Genomic DNA, 20,121 nt, shown 5'->3' on the forward strand with positions numbered 1-20,121 from the left:
TGTGATAGATATGTGGTTTTATAACAATTCACAACGCATTTACAACCATTATGTAACACATTTACAACCATTATGAAATCATTTGCAGGACTAAAACACAGAAACCACGAAATTGGGGAGAAAAAAAATAATTTAAAAAATAAATAAACTCTTTCCCCCTGTCAGGACATCGGTTTGACCTTTCCCTTTATCTCACAGTCCTTTGCCTCCTCTCTTCTCCCCCTGTCAGGACATCGGTTTGCCCTCTCCCTTTCCCTCCATCTCACAGTCCTTTGCCTCCTCTCTTCTCCCCCTGTCAGGACATCGGTTTGCCCTCTCCCTTTCCCTCCATCTCACAGTCCTTTGCCTCCTCTCTTCTCCCTCTTTCCTTGGCAGTTCAGTGTCTCTCTCTCTCCCCATCTGTCAGCTGGACTTGGATGAAGAGCAAAGGAACCTACATAGTTTACCTACCCTCAACACAGACTCAATGCGTGAGTTAGACATAATACAGGGAGAAAAACTATTTCAGGCATAGCTGTCATGAAATTTATGATTTCACCTTTTCTATAAAGCAACACATTTGTGGAGCACAAGGTTTTCCTCAGAGCCCCTTAATGTTACATAACGTACTTCATACCCATCCGTAATCTTCCTATTAAACTCAATGATGTAATTCCCAGAGGCTCAATGCACGGCCATTTTAGATACAAAGCTGTTAGTTGCAACAGTCTCCATGTTTGGTGATGGGAGCAGACAGGAAAAGGCAGGTTATTCTGGAGGAAGCTCCGCAGAGTTGTCACTAGCAGGCATAGACGCAAAGTAAAAACAAAATCTGATTTTAAACCTAACTTTAACCACACTGCTAACCATAATGCCTAACCCTAACCTTAAATGAAGACCAAAATGCAAATGTTTGTTTTCATATATTTTTACAAGAGAGACAATTTTGACTTTACAGCTGTCCCATCTAGTGTAAATCGCTCAGTTCTGCCTGCAGGACAAGACTCATCCCAATAAACGTCAACATGTACAGGAAACCACCATAGGGGCAGCAGGAGGCCTAGTGGTTAGAGCATTGGGCCAGTAACCGAAAGGTTGCTAGATCGAATCCCCCGAGCTGACAAGGTAAAAATCTTTAGTTTTTGCCCCTGAACAAGGCCGTCATTGTAAATAAGAATTTGTTCTTAACTGTCTTGCCTAGTTAAATAAAGGGTAAATATATATATATATATATATATGATATTCAAACACATCCAATAGATGATGGGAATATGGAATTATTCCTTGTTTTTATAAAACCAAATATAGCCAGAGTAGAGGCATTAGGTTTGGATAGGGGCCAAACAGACAGATGGTATGCATGCAACCGCACACAGAAACACACAGAGCAGCATCTTTAGGGTCGGGTCTGGGACACGGCAGGACACACCCTATCAGAGAGTGCAGATTGGGGCTGCAGAAAACAGACTGCAGTCTGGCCAGATGTGCAGAGCTCCACACAGCCTCAGCCACAAGTAAAATAACACTCCTATACAACCTCCTGCTCCCCCACCCTCTTCTCTTCTGCTCTCCCTCCCACACTCTTATCCTCCACCTCACCCTCTCCAAAGTCTCCTCGACTTACTCTCCCCACCCTCCTCTTCGAGGCTAGCACCGGGTGTCACACCGACCGACTACCATGATGGAAAACACATGATCAGATAGATTAGAGCAACAAGACGACGAGCCAGCAACCCCTCACAGCTCCCAGTCACGATATCAGCAGAGAGAGAGAGTTGGGGTAAGGGAAAGAGCAGCAGTAAAATGGAGGTGGTAAGGGAGGGAGGGGGAGAGAGCGAGAGAGAGCGAGAGAGAGCGAGAGAGAGAGAGAGCGAGAGAGAAAAGGGGAGAGAGCGAGAGAGAGAAAAGGAGAGAGAGAGAGCGAGAGAGAGAGAAAAGGAGAGAGAGAGCGAGAGAAAAGGAGAGAGAGAGAGAGAGAAAAGGAGAGAGAGAGAGCGAGAAGTAGAGAGAGAGAGGTAGAGAGAGAGAAAAGGGGAGAGAGAGAAGTAGAGAGAGAGAGAGAGAGAGAAGTAGAGAGAGAGAAGTAGAGAGAGAGAGAGAAGTAGAGAGAGAGAAAAGGGGAGAGAGAGAAGTAGAGAGAGAGAGAGAGAGAGAGAAGTAGAGAGAGAGAGAGAGAGAGAGAAGTAGAGAGAGAGAGAGAAGTAGAGAGAGAGAAAAGGGGAGAGAGAGAAGTAGAGAGAGAGAGAGAGAGAGAGAAGTAGAGAGAGAGAAGTAGAGCAGGAAAGGGAGAATGGCGGAGACAGTAAGTACTAAGTCTTAGTGGGGATGCTCTGCCAACAAAGACCTTCTTGTTTCGTTTACTTCCCAGAAACAGCTGTCCAAAAGGGTCAGAGAAGAAAAAAAAATGGAAAAACTGAGAAACACTTCCAGTCTCGAAAATCTGCAACGCACTAACACCTACACCATCCCCTGTTCCAAACAAGAGCTCCCTAACACACAAGAGGTTGTTCTCTGAGACTGCCTGTGCGTGAGAAGAGTCTGAGCACTTCTGCCTGCCTGGCCCCCGACCACTATCCACACACATATGCATGCATACACAAACTCTGTCCCCCTTACATGTGTCACTTTGACATGAACTCTCTTATCAAATGTAATGCACACTGACAGATTAACTGGTGCACTGTGTGTTAGGGAGCTCTCTGTGTGTTCTGTGTGTTTGGGAGCTCTCTGTGTATCAGTGAGCTCTCTGTGTGTTAGGGAGCTCTCTGTGTGTTAGGGAGCTCTCTGTGTGTTCTGTGTGTTTGGTAGCTCTCTGTGTATCAGGGAGCTCTCTGTGTGTTCTGTGTGTCAGGGAGCTCTCTGTGTGTCAGGGAGCTCTCTGTGTGTTCTGTGTGTTAGGGAGCTCTCTGTGTTAGGGAGCTCTCTGTGTGTTAGGGAGCTCTCTGTGTGTTAGGGAGCTCTCTGTGTGTTAGGGAGCTCTCTGTGTATCAGGGAGCTCTCTGTGTGTTCTGTGTGTCAGGGAGCTCTCTGTGTGTCAGGGAGCTCTCTGTGTGTTCTGTGTGTTAGGGAGCTCTCTGTGTTAGGGAGCTCTCTGTGTGTTAGGGAGCTCTCTGTGTGTTAGGGAGCTCTCTGTGTGTTAGGGAGCTCTCTGTGTGTTAGGGAGCTCTCTGTGTGTTAGGGAGCTCTCTGTGTGTTAGGGAGCTCTCTGTGTGTTAGGGAGCTCTCTGTGCAATAGGAACCCTGTTTGGGCGGCTGGCTGGGGGAGAGAGGGAGTCACAAGTCTGGCATAAAACTCTTGTAAATAGGCATAATAACATGAACTATAAGTTAATGTTTTCCATATTCATCAAAATGAGTTATTTTTGTTGTCAAGGGTAACATAGTAATGTAGTGTTGATATAACGGCCCTATAAAACCTGTGATGTGGAGAACACGGGCAGAATCACAGAATCCAACAATATACAAAAAAACCTATTGAAACTTATTGGGAAAATGTATTAATATGAATTAAGAATAAGACCTAATGCATCAGTATTCGTGTTTCCTTCATCTGTCTGATTAGGCAACATAGGAAAACTGAACAAAATTAGGGCGTTTTATAGGGCCTTATGTTACGATCCACTCCTAGTGGTTTAAATCAGTCTCCAGGTAGAAAACAATGAACAACACCACTTAAATTCTCCTCTGCAGTTTTGCCTGGGTCGGTCTCTTGCCACATCTCTCTAGGGACCTGACAGGGATCTGCCTGGGTCGGTCTCTTACCACATCTCTCTAGGGACCTGACAGGGATCTGCCTGGGTCAGTCTCTTGCCACATCTCTCTAGGGACCTGACAGGGATCTGCCTGGGTCGGTCTCTTACCACATCTCTCTAGGGACCTGACAGGGATCTGCCTGGGTCAGTCTCTTGCCACATCTCTCTAGGGACCTGACAGGGATCTGCCTGGGTCAGTCTCTTGCCACATCTCTCTAGGGACCTGACAGGGATCTGCCTGGGTCAGTCTCTTACCTCATCTCTCTAGGGACCTGACAGGGATCTGCCTGGGTCAGTCTCTTGCCACATCTCTCTAGGGACCTGACAGGGATCTGCCTGGGTCAGTCTCTTGCCACATCTCTCTAGGGACCTGACAGGGTTTTGCAGCGAGTTGGAGCTCCACAGATAACCCAGTATCTGGGTGAGGAACATGATGAGAAGAGAGGCTCCCTGGACACTTCCCTATCATATCATTCTGTTATCAGACCTCTGTTATCAGACCCGTCATCAGTCCTGGGAGACCCCGTCAGTAGTCCAACTGGTGATGCTGCCGAGACTGACCAGAGTTCATAGTCCACCCTACAGGCTCTCGAGTCAAGGGGTATGAATACTTTTTGAAGGCACTGTAGCTTCTCACAGGCAAAGCTCTGCCCCTAGGGGGCACAGAGTTAAGGGGTCAAGGGTCAGGTATGATGGATCAAGATCAGGGGACTTTAAGGGTGAATGGGGTTGATCGGTTGGTTGGGTTGGAGGGTTGATCGGTTGGTTGGGTTGGAGGGTTGATCGGTTGGTTGGGTTGGAGGGTTGGTTGGGTTGGAGGGTTGATCGGTTGGTTGGGTTGGAGGGTTGATCGGTTGGAGGGTTGATCGGTTGGAGGGTTGATCGGTTGGAGGGTTGATCGGTTGGTTGGGTTAATCGGTTGGTTGGGTTGATCGGTTGGTTGGGTTGGTTGGGTTGATCGGTTGGTTGGGTTGGAGGGTTGATCGGTTGGTTGGGTTGGAGGGTTGATCGGTTGGTTGGGTTGGAGGGTTGATCGGTTGGTTGGGTTGGTCGGTTGGTTGGGTTGGAGGGTTGATCGGTTGGTTGGGTTGGAGGGTTGGTTGGGTTGATCGGTTGGAGGGTTGATCGGTTGGAGGGTTGATCGGTTGGTTGGGTTGATCGGTTGGTTGGGTTGATCGGTTGGTTGGGTTAATCGGTTGGTTGGGTTGATCGGTTGGTTGGGTTGGTTGGGTTGATCGGTTGGTTGGGTTGGTTGGGTTGATCGGTTGGTTGATCGGTTGGTTGGGTTGGAGGGTTGGTTGGGTTGATCGGTTGGTTGGGTTGGAGGGTTGATCGGTTGGAGGGTTGATCGGTTGGAGGGTTGATCGGTTGGTTGGGTTGATCGGTTGGTTGGGTTGATCGGTTGGTTGGGTTGATCGGTTGGTTGGGTTGATCGGTTGGTTGGGTTGATCGGTTGGTTGGGTTAATCGGTTGGTTGGGTTGATCGGTTGGTTGGGTTGATTCGGTTGGTTGGGTTGGTTGGGTTGATCGGTTGGTTGATCGGTTGGTTGGGTTGGAGGGTTGATCGGTTGGAGGGTTGATCGGTTGGAGGGTTGATCGGTTGGAGGGTTGATCGGTTGGAGGGTTGATCGGTTGGAGGGTTGATCGGTTGGAGGGTTGATCGGGTTGGAGGGTTGATCGGTTGGTTGGGTTGTCGGTTGATCGGTTGGTTGGGTTGGAGGGTTGATCGGTTGGGTTGATCGGTTGGTTGGGTTGATCGGTTGGTTGGGTTGGAGGGTTGATCGGTTGGTTGGGGTTGATCGGTTGGTTGGGTTGATCGGTTGGTTGGGTTGGAGGGTTGATCGGTTGGTTGGGTTGGAGGGTTGATCGGTTGGTTGGGTTGATCAGTTGGTTGGGTTGGAGGGTTGATCGGTTGGTTGGGTTGGAGGGTTGATCGGTTGGTTGGGTTGGAGTGTTGATCGGTTGGTTGGGTTGGAGGGTTGATCGGTTGGAGGGTTGATCGGTTGGAGGGTTGATCGGTTGGTTGGGTTGGAGGGTTGATCGGTTGGAGGGTTGATCGGTTGGAGGGTTGATCGGTTGGTTGGGTTGATCGGTTGGTTGGGTTGATCGGTTGGTTGGGTTGATCGGTTGGTTGGGTTGATCGGTTGGTTGGGTTGATCGGTTGGTTGGGTTGATCGGTTGGTTGGGTTGATCGGTTGGTTGGGTTGATCGGTTGGTTGAGTTGGTTGGGTTGATCGGTTGGTTGGGTTGGAGGGTTGATCGGTTGGTTGGGTTGGAGGGTTGATCGGTTGGTTGGGTTGATCGGTTGGTTGGGTTGGAGGGTTGATCGGTTGGTTGGGTTGGAGGGTTGATCGGTTGGTTGGGTTGGAGGGTTGATCGGTTGGTTGGGTTGGTTGGGTTGATCGGTTGGTTGGGTTGGTTGGGTTGATCGGTTGGTTGGGTTGGAGGGTTGATCGGTTGGTTGGGTTGGAGGGTTGATCGGTTGGTTGGGTTGGAGGGTTGATCGGTTGGTTGGGTTGGAGTGTTGATCGGTTGGTTGGGTTGGAGGGTTGATCAGGTAGTGATTTGGAGGGTGGGACGGGGGGGGTTACTTACTGAGGCGAGCGTCCACACGCGGGTCGAGCCAGGACATTCGTTGTGTTTTGTGGTCAATGAAGTAGATTTCTCCCTGAGGATTTTCAGCCTGCTCCCAGCCATCAGGCAGCTCCCCTGTTCACAAGCAGCAGCAACACCACGTCAGCCAGAGTACTTCACCTTTACCATGCGCAGAGAAATCTGATTAAAATGACTAGTATTGTCATTCCTAATTCTATGGCTATAGCTTTACCATGGCTGACTGATGCAGTTCCCTGGGACCACATTTCACAGTAATGTAAATTTGAATGGACAATAAAAGGTTTTGGGTGATTTAAAATCTTTGGAACAGAAACAGGTCTAACTGACTAACCTTCAACAGCTGTTCCTCAGTTACTGACCTATTTATTGACCTTTTTGTTCCATCAGGTGACTGGATTAAGAATACAAATCAAAGAGTTTAAGTGGAGTAGAGAGCTTCTCAACTGTCCAGTCTTGATGAGTCAACATGGGCAACAGTGGAGATAAGAGGAATCGTGACTGGAGCTAAATCTGAGAACTGCTGAGTCACCACCGAGTGGGATCAGGGGTCACTCACTGGGTTGCCATGGGAGATAGAACACAGGGCAAAGGGACGGGAAATTCCACTGAATGTATTGTAGAGTTACAGGGACAGCGGCCATCGTCAGCCTTGGTAACGGAGAGATACAGGTTGATACAGCCTTGATTACTAGTGTGTCTTGGGAGTTGGGTTGTGAACATAGACACTTTCCATTCTCTATAAGTTAATTGACAATGAAGTACATATCTTAAAAATCAGGCGTTTTAGTGCAGGTCTGAAACAAAACCTTGCACACCATCACCTATCTAGGGCCAGGATTGATGATGATAACTCTAGAAACAAGAATCACAACACTCCTCAAGGAGTAGACAGCATGATCTAAATCAGTAATCATATGCCTATGAACCAGAATTATATTGTTAGCACTGAGGTGGTGTGCCCTAGCAGGAAGTCCACTGTGTGTAGCTCACCAAGCACTAATATAAATAACCAGAGGATGTCTACCTCCGCTAAACTTCCCAGTAAAGCAAGAAAATCATTCAAGCATCCCATAAGTGTTAAAAACAGCCGAAGTTAATTAACAAGATTCGTGAAATCAATAATTTGCTAGTAACAGATTGACATTCGCATTCTGACAATCTCTGAAACTCCCTTTGATAATACCCATGTTTTGTCGTGATTCGTATTTTTTTAACTAGGCAAGTCAGTTGAGAACAAATTCTTATTTTATGATGACGGCCTACCCTGGCCAAACCCTCCCCTAACGACGCTGGGCCAATTGTGCGCCACCCTATGGAACTCCCGATCACGGACGGTTTTGATACAGCATGGGAACGAATCAGGAATGAGCCACTCGGGAGACCTTAAAGCCCTTATGTTGTTGATGTAAAGAATATTTGTTGGTCCGTGATGTGTAATGACGCAAATAGGTCTGGCTGTACAACCGATTGGCAAAAGTATTGCAAAGTTGAGAAATCATGTGACTAAACTGAATAAAAAGACGACGAAACTACACTATGAAACAAAGACAAAATGTACATAAAAGAATGATAGTAAAAAGCATTGGAGCACCTTAAATTACATTTTGGGCAAAAAAAGATAACTCCGCTCCATCATTCATTGAATCAGATGGCTCATCCATCACAAAAACCACTGATACTGCCAATTACTTTAATAATGTTTTCATTGGCAAGACTTGCGAACTTAGGCATGACATGCCAGCAACAAATGCTGACACTACACATCCAAGTATATCAGACCAAATTATGAAAGACAAGCATTATACTTTTTTTTCTCGTAAAGTAAGTGTGGAGGAGGTCGGAAAAAATATTGTTGTTTATCAACAATGACAAGCCACCAGGATCTGACAACCTGGATGGAAAATTACGAAGGATAATAGCGGACGATATTGCCACGTCTTCAATTTAAGCCTTCTAGAAAGTGTGTGCCATCAGGCCTGGAGTGAAGCAAAAGTTGTTCCCCTACCTGAGAAAGGTAAAGCCCCCTTTACTGGCTCAGATAGCCGACAAGATACAATGCTATTTTTACAGTTAACAAATTGATAGACTTTCACCACACTTATAGGGAAGGATATTCAACAAGCACAGCACTTACACAAATGACTGATGATTGGCTGAGAGAAATGTATGATAAAAAGATTTGAGGGCTATTTTGTTAGACTTCAGTGCGGCTTTTGACGTTATCGATCATAGTCTGAACCTGGAAAAATTTGTGTTATGGCTTTACACCCCCTGCTATAATGTGGATAAAGAGTGACCTCTCTAACAGAACACAGGTGGTTGTTCTTTAATGGAAGCCTCTCCAACAAAATCCAGATAGAATCAGGAATTCCACAAGGCAGCTGTCTAGGCCCCTTACTTTTTTAAATCTTTACTAACAACATGCCACTGGCTTTGAGTAAAGCGAGAGTGTCTATGTATGCGGATGACTTAACACTATACACGTCAGCTACTACAGCGAATGATATGACTGCAGCACTTAACAAACAGCTGTAGTTAGTTTCAGAATGGATGGAAAGGAATATGTTTTTCCTAAATATTTCCAAAACAAAGGATTGTATTTGGGATAAATCGTTCACTAAACCCCAACTAAATCATGTAATGAATAATGTGGAAATTGAGCAAGTTCAGGAGACTAAACTGCTTGGAGTAACCCTGGATTGTAAAGTGTCATGGTCAAAACATACTGATACAACATCTTAACAGCACTATCAACAAGGCAGGTCCTACAGGACCTGGTTTTGTTGCACCTGGACTACTGTTCAGTCGTGTGGTCAGGTGCCACAAAAAAGGACTTAGGAAAATTGCAATTGGCTCAGAACAGGGCAGCATGGCTGGCCCTTGGATGTACACAGAGAGCTAATATTAATAATATGCATGTCAATCTCTCCTGGCTGAAAGTGGAGGAGAGATTGACTTCATCACTACTTGTATTTGTTTGAGGTATTGACATGTTGAATGCACCCATGCAAACCCCACAAGACATGTCACAAGAGGTTTCTTCACAGTCCCCAAGTCCAGAACAGACTATGTGGAGGTGCAAAGTACTACATATTACTACATACTATACATATTCCATATCAAGTAACTCATGCTAGCAGTAAAATTAGATTTAAACAAACAAAAAAACGTATAGAACAGCGGGACTGTGAAGCAACACAAACATAGGTACATGCATACAAACACACGACAACATACGCACTACACACACACACACACGTTATAGATATGTGGTAGTAGAATGTATTGTAAATGTTTTTCAAATGTATAACCTTAATTTAGCTGGACCCCAGGAAGAGTAGCTGCTGCCTTGGCAGGAACTAATGGGGATCTATAATAAATCCCAGGAAGAGTAGCTGCTGCCTTGGCAGGAACTAATGGGGATCCATAATAAATCCCAGGAAGAGTAGCTGCTGCCTTGGCAGGAACTAATGGGGATCCATAATAAACCCCAGGAAGAGTAGCTGCTGCCTTGGCAGGAACTAATGGGGATCCATAATAAAACCCAGGAAGAGTAGCTGCTGCCTTGGCAGGAACTAATGGGGATCCTTAATAAACCCCAGGAAGAGTAGCTGCTGCCTTGGCAGGAACTAATGGGGACCCATAATAAACCCCAGGAAGAGTAGCTGCTGCCTTGGCAGGAACTAATGGGGATCCATAATAAACCCCAGGAAGAGTAGCTGCTGCCTTGGCAGGAACTAATGGGGATCTATAATAAATACAACAAATTCAGTTGGTGGCACACTAACCAAAAAAAGGTTGGGAACCAGTGATCTAATGTGGGATCAAGACCTCTAACTGGAAACCATAGACCTGTCTGTTCAAACCCTACAGCAGAGCAGAGCTAACGTCCATCTGAGTGAGCAGAGAGAAGGGGAGAGGAGACGAGGGGAGGGGAAATGAGAAGAGGAGAACAAAGCAGTGGAAAATATCCATCAGGACAAGAAAGGCAGAGAGAATTCCTCTTCAACAAAGACTGGGGCGTCTGCCAGCATTGTCATCGCCGGAGAGAGGAGAGGATAGGGGTGTACAACACACACAACTGTACAGAGAGGGAGGCAACCCATGGAGAGAGAGAGAACATTTTTGTAATGTTACCCATAATGTTCCTCTGATGTTTGTGTTCAGTTTTCCGTTAGTTATGGGAACCTTAGCAAAAACCTCCAGAGAACCTATTTAGCATGTTTTGGGGTTTGAGTTAAGAGAACATACCCTTAATGACAAACAGAATTGACCAAGAACACGTGGTTAGCATGTTCTCAGAATATCCAATATTAATGTTCTAGATATATATTGGCCTTTTACCGTTCTATCGTATCGGACGATAACTCCACCGGTAACCAATTAATAGGAAGGAAGAGAATCTGATGCTCATCAGAACATTTGGGGTCATTCTCATGATGTTTCCTTATTGTCACAACGTAAGAAATCAACATCTGAAGCATATTTCTTTTACGTTTTATGAGAACTCAGTGTAGAAATGTGACACGAATTCCCCCGCTGTAAAACAGTACATATCTACAGATATATATAAAAAAAAAAGTTTTAAATTTAACATATATCATTTATATAATTTTATTTATATAAATACATTATAGAACCAATAAAATGTAAAAAAAAATTTTTTTTATTTAAAATCTGTAAGTTTTGTCCCCCACCCCCCAAAAAATGGGATTCGGTATTGGACCCAAAAAGCCCACATTGGTCGGGCTCTAGTTTCATGGGACGTTGCAAGAATATTCATGTGTCCAGTTTCCTGAGGTTTAGGACAATATTCCATCGACGCCACACCAAACATACAAACAAACACTGCCTTGTTAAATAAAGGTTAAATAAAAAATAAAAAATACACAGAACGTGGTTGCCATGTTCGAGTATAATATATTCATGTTCTAGACACGTTTCATGGGAAAGTTGCCAGAAGTTTCAGGTTTCTGTGTAAGATTAGTGTGCCGTGATGGAATATTTTCCTAACCCTCAGAAAACTGGACACTGGAATATTCTTGCAACGTTCCAATGAGAACGGGTCTAGAACATTTCATATGGAATACTCTGAGAACATGGTAACCACATTCTGGGTAAGGTCTGTTTGACATTAAGGGTCTCTTGGAAACATCACTGGAACATTCCTATGCAAACGATAGGTAAGGATCTAACGAGACTCTTAAATGGCTTCGTTATCTCTTTTAACTACTTCCCCAGTCCAGAACTCCCGGATACCATTTGTATGTCTTGGTGTCCAGTATGAAGGAAGTTAACATTATTTTATTTCACCTTTATTTAACCAGGTAAGCCAGTTGAGAACAAGTTCTCATTTACAACTGCGACCTGGCCAAGATAAAGCAAAGCAGTTCGACACATACAACACATGGAATAAACAAACATACAGTCAATAACACAATAGAAAAGTCTATATACAGTGTGTACAAATGATGTAAGATAAGGGAGGTAAGGCAATAAATAGGCCATGGTGGCGAAATAATTACAATTTAGCAAGGGGGTAGTTTCACGAGCCAATGCTAACTAGCGTTAACGCAATGACTGGAAGTCTACAGGAACAGCTACAATGTTTATTGTTAGGTGGGGGGAGAGAGAGAGCGAGAGAATGAAAGTTTGAGTTGGACATTGAAAGAACAGCCCTGGCACCTGTGAATCAGTCACCAACATCAAGATCAAATACAGATTTTATCATGTGAAAACTTTCCATGGAAGATTGACAGAAACGTGGGTGTGTGTGTCATCACTTCAATAGAGTAGGGGTAGGGCATAGTAGGTAAGTAACTTTTGCATGAGCCTTGGTTTGTCCAAGTCAGAAAGGCTCCTATGAGCAGATGTCCTGTTTCTGTAGCGTGAGGCACCTTGCTGTACCAGTACCCCCCCTGTTTCTGTAGCGTGAGGCACCTTGCTGTACCAGTACCCCCCTGTTTCTGTAGCGTGAGGCACCTTGCTGTACCAGTACCCCCCCTGTTTCTGTAGCGTGAGGCACCTTGCTGTACCAGTACCCCCCCTGTTTCTGTAGCGTGAGGCACCTTGCTGTACCAGTACCCCCCCTGTTTCTGTAGCGTGAGGCACCTTGCTGTACCAGTACCCCCCTGTTTCTGTAGCGTGAGGCACCTTGCTGTACCAGTACCCCCCTGTTTCTGTAGCGTGAGGCACCTTGCTGTACCAGTACCCCCTGTTTCTGTAGCGTGAGGCACCTTGCTGTACCAGTACCCCCTGTTTCTGTAGCGTGAGGCACCTTGCTGTACCAGTACCCCCTGTTTCTGTAGCGTGAGGCACCTTGCTGTACCAGTACCCCCTGTTTCTGTAGCGTGAGGCACCTTGCTGTACCAGTACCCCCTGTTTCTGTAGCGTGAGGCACCTTGCTGTACCAGTACCACCCCTGTTTCTGTAGCGTGAGGCACCTTGCTGTACCAGTACCCCCCTGTTTCTGTAGCGTGAGGCACCTTGCTGTACCAGTACCCCCTGTTTCTGTAGCGTGAGGCACCTTGCTGTACCAGTACCCCCTGTTTCTGTAGCGTGAGGCACCTTGCTGTACCAGTACCCCCTGTTTCTGTAGCGTGAGGCACCTTGCTGTACCAGTACCCCCTGTTTCTGTAGCGTGAGGCACCTTGCTGTACCAGTACCCCCTGTTTCTGTAGCGTGAGGCACCTTGCTGTACCAGTACCACCCCTGTTTCTGTAGCGTGAGGCACCTTGCTGTACCAGTACCCCCTGTTTCTGTAGCGTGAGGCACCTTGCTGTACCAGTACCCCCCCTGTTTCTGTAGCGTGAGGCACCTTGCTGTACCAGTACCCCCCTGTTTCTGTAGCGTGAGGCACCTTGCTGTACCAGTACCCCCCTGTTTCTGTAGCGTGAGGCACCTTGCTGTACCAGTACCCCCCTGTTTCTGTAGCGTGAGGCACCTTGCTGTACCAGTACCCCCTGTTTCTGTAGCGTGAGGCACCTTGCTGTACCAGTACCCCCCGTTTCTGTAGCGTGAGGCACCTTGCTGTACCAGTACCCCCTGTTTCTGTAGCGTGAGGCACCTTGCTGTACCAGTACCCCCCTGTTTCTGTAGCGTGAGGCACCTTGCTGTACCAGTACCCCCCTGTTTCTGTAGCGTGAGGCACCTTGCTGTACCAGTACCCCCCCTGTTTCTGTAGCGTGAGGCACCTTGCTGTACCAGTACCCCCCTGTTTCTGTAGCGTGAGGCACCTTGCTGTACCAGTACCCCCTGTTTCTGTAGCGTGAGGCACCTTGCTGTACCAGTACCCCCCCTGTTTCTGTAGCGTGAGGCACCTTGCTGTACCAGTACCCCCCCTGTTTCTGTAGCGTGAGGCACCTTGCTGTACCAGTACCCCCCTGTTTCTGTAGCGTGAGGCACCTTGCTGTACCAGTACCCCCTGTTTCTGTAGCGTGAGGCACCTTGCTGTACCAGTACCCCCCCTGTTTCTGTAGCGTGAGGCACCTTGCTGTACCAGTACCCCCTGTTTCTGTAGCGTGAGGCACCTTGCTGTACCAGTACCCCCTGTTTCTGTAGCGTGAGGCACCTTGCTGTACCAGTACCCCCTGTTTCTGTAGCGTGAGGCACCTTGCTGTACCAGTACCCCCCTGTTTCTGTAGCGTGAGGCACCTTGCTGTACCAGTACCCCCCTGTTTCTGTAGCGTGAGGCACCTTGCTGTACCAGTACCCCCTGTTTCTGTAGCGTGAGGCACCTTGCTGTACCAGTACCCCGAGGCACCTTGCTGTACCAGTACCCCCCTGTTTCTGTAGCGTGAGGCACCTTGCTGTACCAGTACCCCCCCTGTTTCTGTAGCGTGAGGCACCTTGCTGTACCAGAACCCCCCCGGACAGGACGTCTATCGCAGGGTCTAACCCCCAGTCTCTCTCATTAATGCAGAGTGCCAAGCAGAGATGCATCAGGTCCCATTTCCACAGTCTTTAGTACGACTCAGCCGGGGATCAAACTTGTAACCTTTAAATCTTAGGGTGGACACTCACCACAAGGCCACGGAGTAGACAGGAGAAAAACATCCCAGTGGCGTTTCAACAAGTCGAGTGGGGCGTTGTACAGACAATTATTCAGGATGAGAGATTCCATTCATACACTCACACTGACATGCATACACCCAGCCACACACACACACACACACACACACCTCTCTCTGTCCCAGCCAGCCACCCCCCCTCTCTGTCCCAGCCAGCCGCCCCCCCTCTGTCCCAGCCAGCCGCCCACCCCCCTCTCTGTCCCAGCCAGCCGCCCACCCCCCTCTCTGTCCCAGCCAGCCGCCCACCCCCCTCTCTGTCCCAGCCAGCCGCCCACCCTCTTTCTGTCCCAGCCGCCACCCCCTCTTTCTGTCCCAGCCGCCACCCCCCTCTTTCTGTCCCAGCCGCCACCCCCCTCTTTCTGTCCCAGCCGCCACCCCCCTCTTTCTGTCCCAGCCGCCACCCCCCTCTTTCTGTCCCAGCCGCCACCCCCTCTTTCTGTCCCAGCCGCCACCCCCTCTTTCTGTCCCAGCCGCCCCCCCCTCTTTCTGTCCCAGCCGCCCCCCCTCTTTCTGTCCCAGCCACCCCCCTCTTTCTGTCCCAGCCACCCCCTCTTTCTGTCCCAGCCACCCCCCCTCTTTCTGTCCCAGCCACCCCCCCTCTTTCTGTCCCACTGTCCTAAATTCCTAAGTCTTTCACTTGTTTGCCTCTCTTTATCTTCTCCCCCTCCACTGCCCACTCCCCTCCACTGCCCACTCCCCTCCACTGCCCACTCCCCTCCACTGCCCACTCCCCTCCACTGCCCACTCCACTGCCCACTCCCCTCCACTGCCCACTCCCCTCCACTGCCCACTCCCCTCCACTGCCCACTCCACTGCCCCCTCCCCTCCACTGCCCACTCCACTGCCCACTCCCCTCCACTGCCCACTCCCCTCCACTGCCCATCACTCTCCAGCTGTAGACACACCTAAAACGGCCAAACAAGACGCGAGCACACGCACACAGTAGTGGGGCGGAAGGTAGCCTTGATGGTAGGAGCGTTGGGCCAGTAACTGAAAGGTTTGCTGGATGAAATCCCTAAGCTGACAAGGTAAAAATCTGCCATTCTGTCCCTGAGCAAGGCAGTTAACCCACTGCATTCAGTTGTACAACAGACAGAGACACAGTCAAACCTCTCTACACAATCACAATATCAACTCAAGAGTTGTTCTTCCTGGCATGTTGTCTGTAGAACAAATAACAAAACACGAGGCCTTCCTGGAGTTGAGTTTGACACCCCTGCTTTAGAGAGCGGTGCCCATTGGCCTGTCCCTTTAGAGAGCGGTGCCCATTGGCCTGTCCCTTTAGAGAGCGGTGCCCATTGGCCTGTCCCTTTAGAGAGCGGTGCCCATTGGCCTGTCCCTTTAGAGAGCGGTGCCCATTGGCCTGTACCTTTAGAGAGCGGTGCCCATTGGCCTGTCCCTTTAGAGAGCGGTGCCCATTGGCCTGTCCCTTTAGAGAGCGGTGCCCATTGGCCTGTCCCTTTAGAGAGCGGTGCCCATTGGCCTGTCCCTTTAGAGAGCGGTGCCCATTGGCCTGTCCCTTTAGAGAGCGGTGCCCATTGGCCTGTCCCTTTAGAGAGCGGTGCCCATTGGCCTGTCCCTTTAGAGAGCGGTGCCCATTGGCCTGTCCCTTTAGAGAGCGGTGCCCATTGGCCTGTCCCTTTAGAGAGCGGTGCCCATTGGCCTGTCCCTTTAGAGAGCGGTGCCCATTGGCCTGTCCCTTTAGAGAGCGGTGCCCATTGGCCTGTCCCTTTAGAGAGCGGTGCCCATTGGCCTGTCCCTTTAGAGAGCGGTGCCCATTGGCCTGTCCCTTTAGAGAGCGGTGCCCATTGGCCTGTACCTTTAGAGAGCGGTGCCCATTGGCCTGTCCCTTTAGAGAGCGGTGCCCATTGGCCTGTCCCTTTAGAGAGCGGTGCCCATTGGCCTGTCCCTTTAGAGAGCGGTGCCCATTGGCCTGTCCCTTTAGAGAGCGGTGCCCATTGGCCTGTCCCTTTAGAGAGCGGTGCCCATTGGCCTGTCCCTTTAGAGAGCGGTGCCCATTGGCCTGTCCCTTTAGAGAGCGGTGCCCATTGGCCTGTACCTTTAGAGAGCGGTGCTCTCCACCTTCAACACAACAACATGCATCTCTCTGGCACCAGGCTTCCTGGCTTCTGGTTGGTTCACGCACACTCAACCAGGCTTTGGCGTTATCATGGTAGCTGGCAAGGACTGTGTGTGTTATTGTGGTAGTCCCCAGGGTGAAAGATATCATTGGTGTGAGTGATAATAGTCAAGGACTGTGTGTGTTATTGTGGTAGTCCCCAGGGTGAAAGGTATCATTGGTGTGAGTGATAATAGTCAAGGACTGTGTGTGTTATTGTGGTAGTCCCCAGGGTGAAAGATATCATTGGTGTGAGTGATAATAGTCAAGGACTGTGTGTGTTATTGTGGTAGTCCCCAGGGTGAAAGGTATCATTGGTGTGAGTGATAATAGTCAAGGACTGTGTGTGTTATTGTGGTAGTCCCCAGGGTGAAAGATATCATTGGTGTGAGTGATAATAGTCAAGGACTGTGGCTATGTGTAAACACTGACGTGTCAAGAGTTGTTAGGGTAGGATACTCACAGTTGTTAGATCGGTGTGTGAGAGAGAGACAGAGAGAGAGAGAGACACAGAGAGAGAGACACAGAGAGAGAGACACAGAGAGAGAGACACAGAGAGAGAGAGAGACAGAGACACAGAGAGAGACAGAGACACAGAGAGAGAGACACAGAGAGAGAGAGAGACAGAGACACAGAGAGAGACAGAGACACAGAGAGAGAGACACAGAGAGAGAGACACAGAGAGAGAGACAGAGAGAGACACAGAGACACAGAGAGAGACAGAGAGAGACACAGAGACACAGAGACACAGAGACAGAGAGAGACACAGAGACACAGAGACACAGAGACAGAGAGACACAGAGACACAGAGACACAGAGACACAGAGACACAGAGACACAGAGACACAGAGACACAGAGAGACACAGAGAGAGAGAGACAGAGAGACACAGAGAGAGAGACAGAGAGAGCGAGACAGAGAGAGAGAGCGAGACAGAGAGAGAGAGCGAGACAGAGAGAGAGACAGAGACAGAGACAGAGACAGAGAGAGAGAGAGACAGAGAGAGAGACAGAGAGAGAGAGAGAGAGAGAGAGAGAGAGAGAGAGAGAGAGAGAGACAGAGAGAGAGAGAGAGAGAGACAGAGACAGAGACACAGAGACAGAGAGAGAGAGAGAGACACAGAGAGAGACACAGAGAGAGACACAGAGAGAGACACAGAGAGAGACACAGAGAGAGACACAGAGAGAGACACAGAGAGAGACACAGAGAGAGACACAGAGAGAGACACAGAGAGAGAGAGAGATAGCGTGCGTGACTCACCAAGGTTGGGCTGGGACAGGGCCATGTTGCGTTGCTGTGGGCTGGCAGAGGGTGGGGGGGCGTGGAGACTCATCTGGTTCATGGCTGTCGTCATGGTCTTCCGAGGGTCGTGCCAAGTGGTGATCTTCTCCACGTGACTATGGAGAGAGAACGAACATCAGGGAAAAACAAAACCAAGTTACTACAGATCAGAGAGCTCTCTCTCCCATTGATATTTTAACTCCAGTATTGATTTTTCTAGATAGCTCTAGCTCACGCTATCAACACTTATTTCCATGACGGATCAAAACTCATTTTCTCGTTGCTCTCGTCTCTCTGCAGCAGACATTACGGTGAGCAATATGTTTGGAACATCGAAATGGCAATAAAATAGAAGTATTGAATCACAATACATATAGAAAATCCTGAGAATCACAAATACATAGTGTATCAGCGCCTAAGCATCATGATAACATGGTATGGTCAGGTCCCTTGGCAACCAGCCCTAGTTACTACATCACTCTGATTATTATATTAGACTGAGGAGGAGAGGCTGCAGCGGGTTCATATGAATGATGCATTTGTGCAATATCTCATCAGCTAAAGTAATAGGAAATAAGTAACTTGAGAAGTTTCAGTTGGAATGTCATGCTAAGAGAGTACAACTAGAGCCTTTGACAGGGGTGCAACTAGAGCCTTTGACAGGGGTGCAACTAGAGCCTTTGACAGGGGTGCAACTAGAGCCTTTGACAGGGGTGCAACTAGAGCCTTTGACAGGGGTGCAACTAGAGCCTTTGACAGGGGTGCAACTAGAGCCTTTGACAGGGGTGCAACTAGAGCCTTTGACAGGGGTGCAACTAGAGCCTTTGACAGGGGTGCAACTAGAGCCTTTGACAGGGGTGCAACTAGAGCCTTTGACAGGGGTGCAACTAGAGCCTTTGACAGGGGTGCAACTAGAGCCTTTGACAGGGGTGCAACTAGAGCCTTTGACAGGGGTGCAACTAGAGCCTTTGACAGGGGTGCAACTAGAGCCTTTGACAGGGGTGCAACTAGAGCCTTTGACAGGGGTGCAACTAGAGCCTTTGACAGGGGTACAACTAGAGCCTTTAACAGGGGTGCAACTAGAGCCTTTAACAGGGGTACAACTAGAGCCTTTAACATCAGTTGATATAGACCCCCCCCAACAGCTCTAGTAGGTTGGCAACATGTTTCTGGTGTAATTGTGTTTTTTGTATCATTGCTAGGCTTTTGTCTTAATGAGTACGTTTACATGCACACTGATAATTCAATATTAAAGTGATTATGGCAGAAGGCCGAGTATGGCATTAGTCACGTAAACACTTTACTCTGCTTATCTTAAAAATCTGCATAAAGGTCATAATCGAAGTAAGCATAGGCCAATTAAAAACTGGTTTTCTGAGAAATCTTTTGAATTATTAGGACATGTAAACTACTTTCAAAATAAATACAAAATAAAAAAAAATATTTAAATAATAATCGCCGTTCCTATTGTGCATTTACTCTGTACGTGTGGCAGCACAGGGCAGTGCAAGCTTTCCTCTAATGCACGAGTGAAGTGAGATCCAGAAACATTTTTAATTTAAGTACAAATCTTATAAATAGTTTTCATAAACTTTTTACCCACGTCTGAACTCTGATTTGATTGGTGATTTTCTGCATTTATGAAAAGTCCCACCAGTAGCCTGATTCCAGATGTGTCCCGTGTAAACCTGGATTATTAGGGAAATCGGTTTCTTGCAAAGCATGTCAACGTTTTAATACAAACTATTTCTATGTGTAACCTGACTATCCACAATAATCTCATTACTGTGTGCATGTAACCGTGCTCAATGTTCAAGACCAACCAGTTCCTTTAAAGGGTTAATACAGTTATAGCCATGTATCCATCTAGTCTACTGCCAGCTCAGTGCGTGGGATGGGAAACTAGTTTGTTTACAATACAAAGTCCAGGAAGGAGTCTTGACGGTGTGGAAAGAAGCGGAGGGGTGCGGAGGGAGGGGTGCGGAGCACACGGCCTACAGTGAGTCAGAGGGTGAGGGTAGGGCACAAAGGGATTCTCTTTCTCTCCCTCTAACACACACACACACACACACACACACACACACACAAAGGGATTCTCTTTCTCTCCCTCTAATACAAACACACACACAAAAACACAAAGGGATTCCCACACTATGCATGCTGTGTCTCACTGAGGCACACAGGGGGGGGGGTGCACAACTCCTATCCCACAGCAGGGATACTGCCCTAATACCTCTTCATAGTATTGTTCATTACACAGTTATATACCATGGCATTGTTGAATACTCGTTTCTGATTGGCTTGAA

The 20,121-nt window shown here is 48.0% G+C and overlaps 1 protein-coding gene across 2 annotated transcripts in view; it reads right to left on the minus strand.

Annotated features, from left to right (window-relative positions):
• Nucleotides 1-20,121, minus strand: part of wwtr1 (WW domain containing transcription regulator 1) — a 62,983-nt gene that overhangs the window by 15,141 nt on the left and 27,721 nt on the right. For both annotated transcript variants that reach the window (XM_014123631.2, XM_014123630.2), the window contains exon 2: nucleotides 17,795-17,931. In XM_014123631.2, coding sequence (XP_013979106.1) covers nucleotides 17,795-17,931 — 137 coding nt within the window. The remainder of the gene's footprint in view (nucleotides 1-17,794; nucleotides 17,932-20,121) is intronic.

The sequence above is a fragment of the Salmo salar genome, chromosome ssa10, assembly GCF_905237065.1.
Source record: "Salmo salar chromosome ssa10, Ssal_v3.1, whole genome shotgun sequence".
Taxonomy (NCBI): Eukaryota; Metazoa; Chordata; class Actinopteri; order Salmoniformes; family Salmonidae; genus Salmo; species Salmo salar.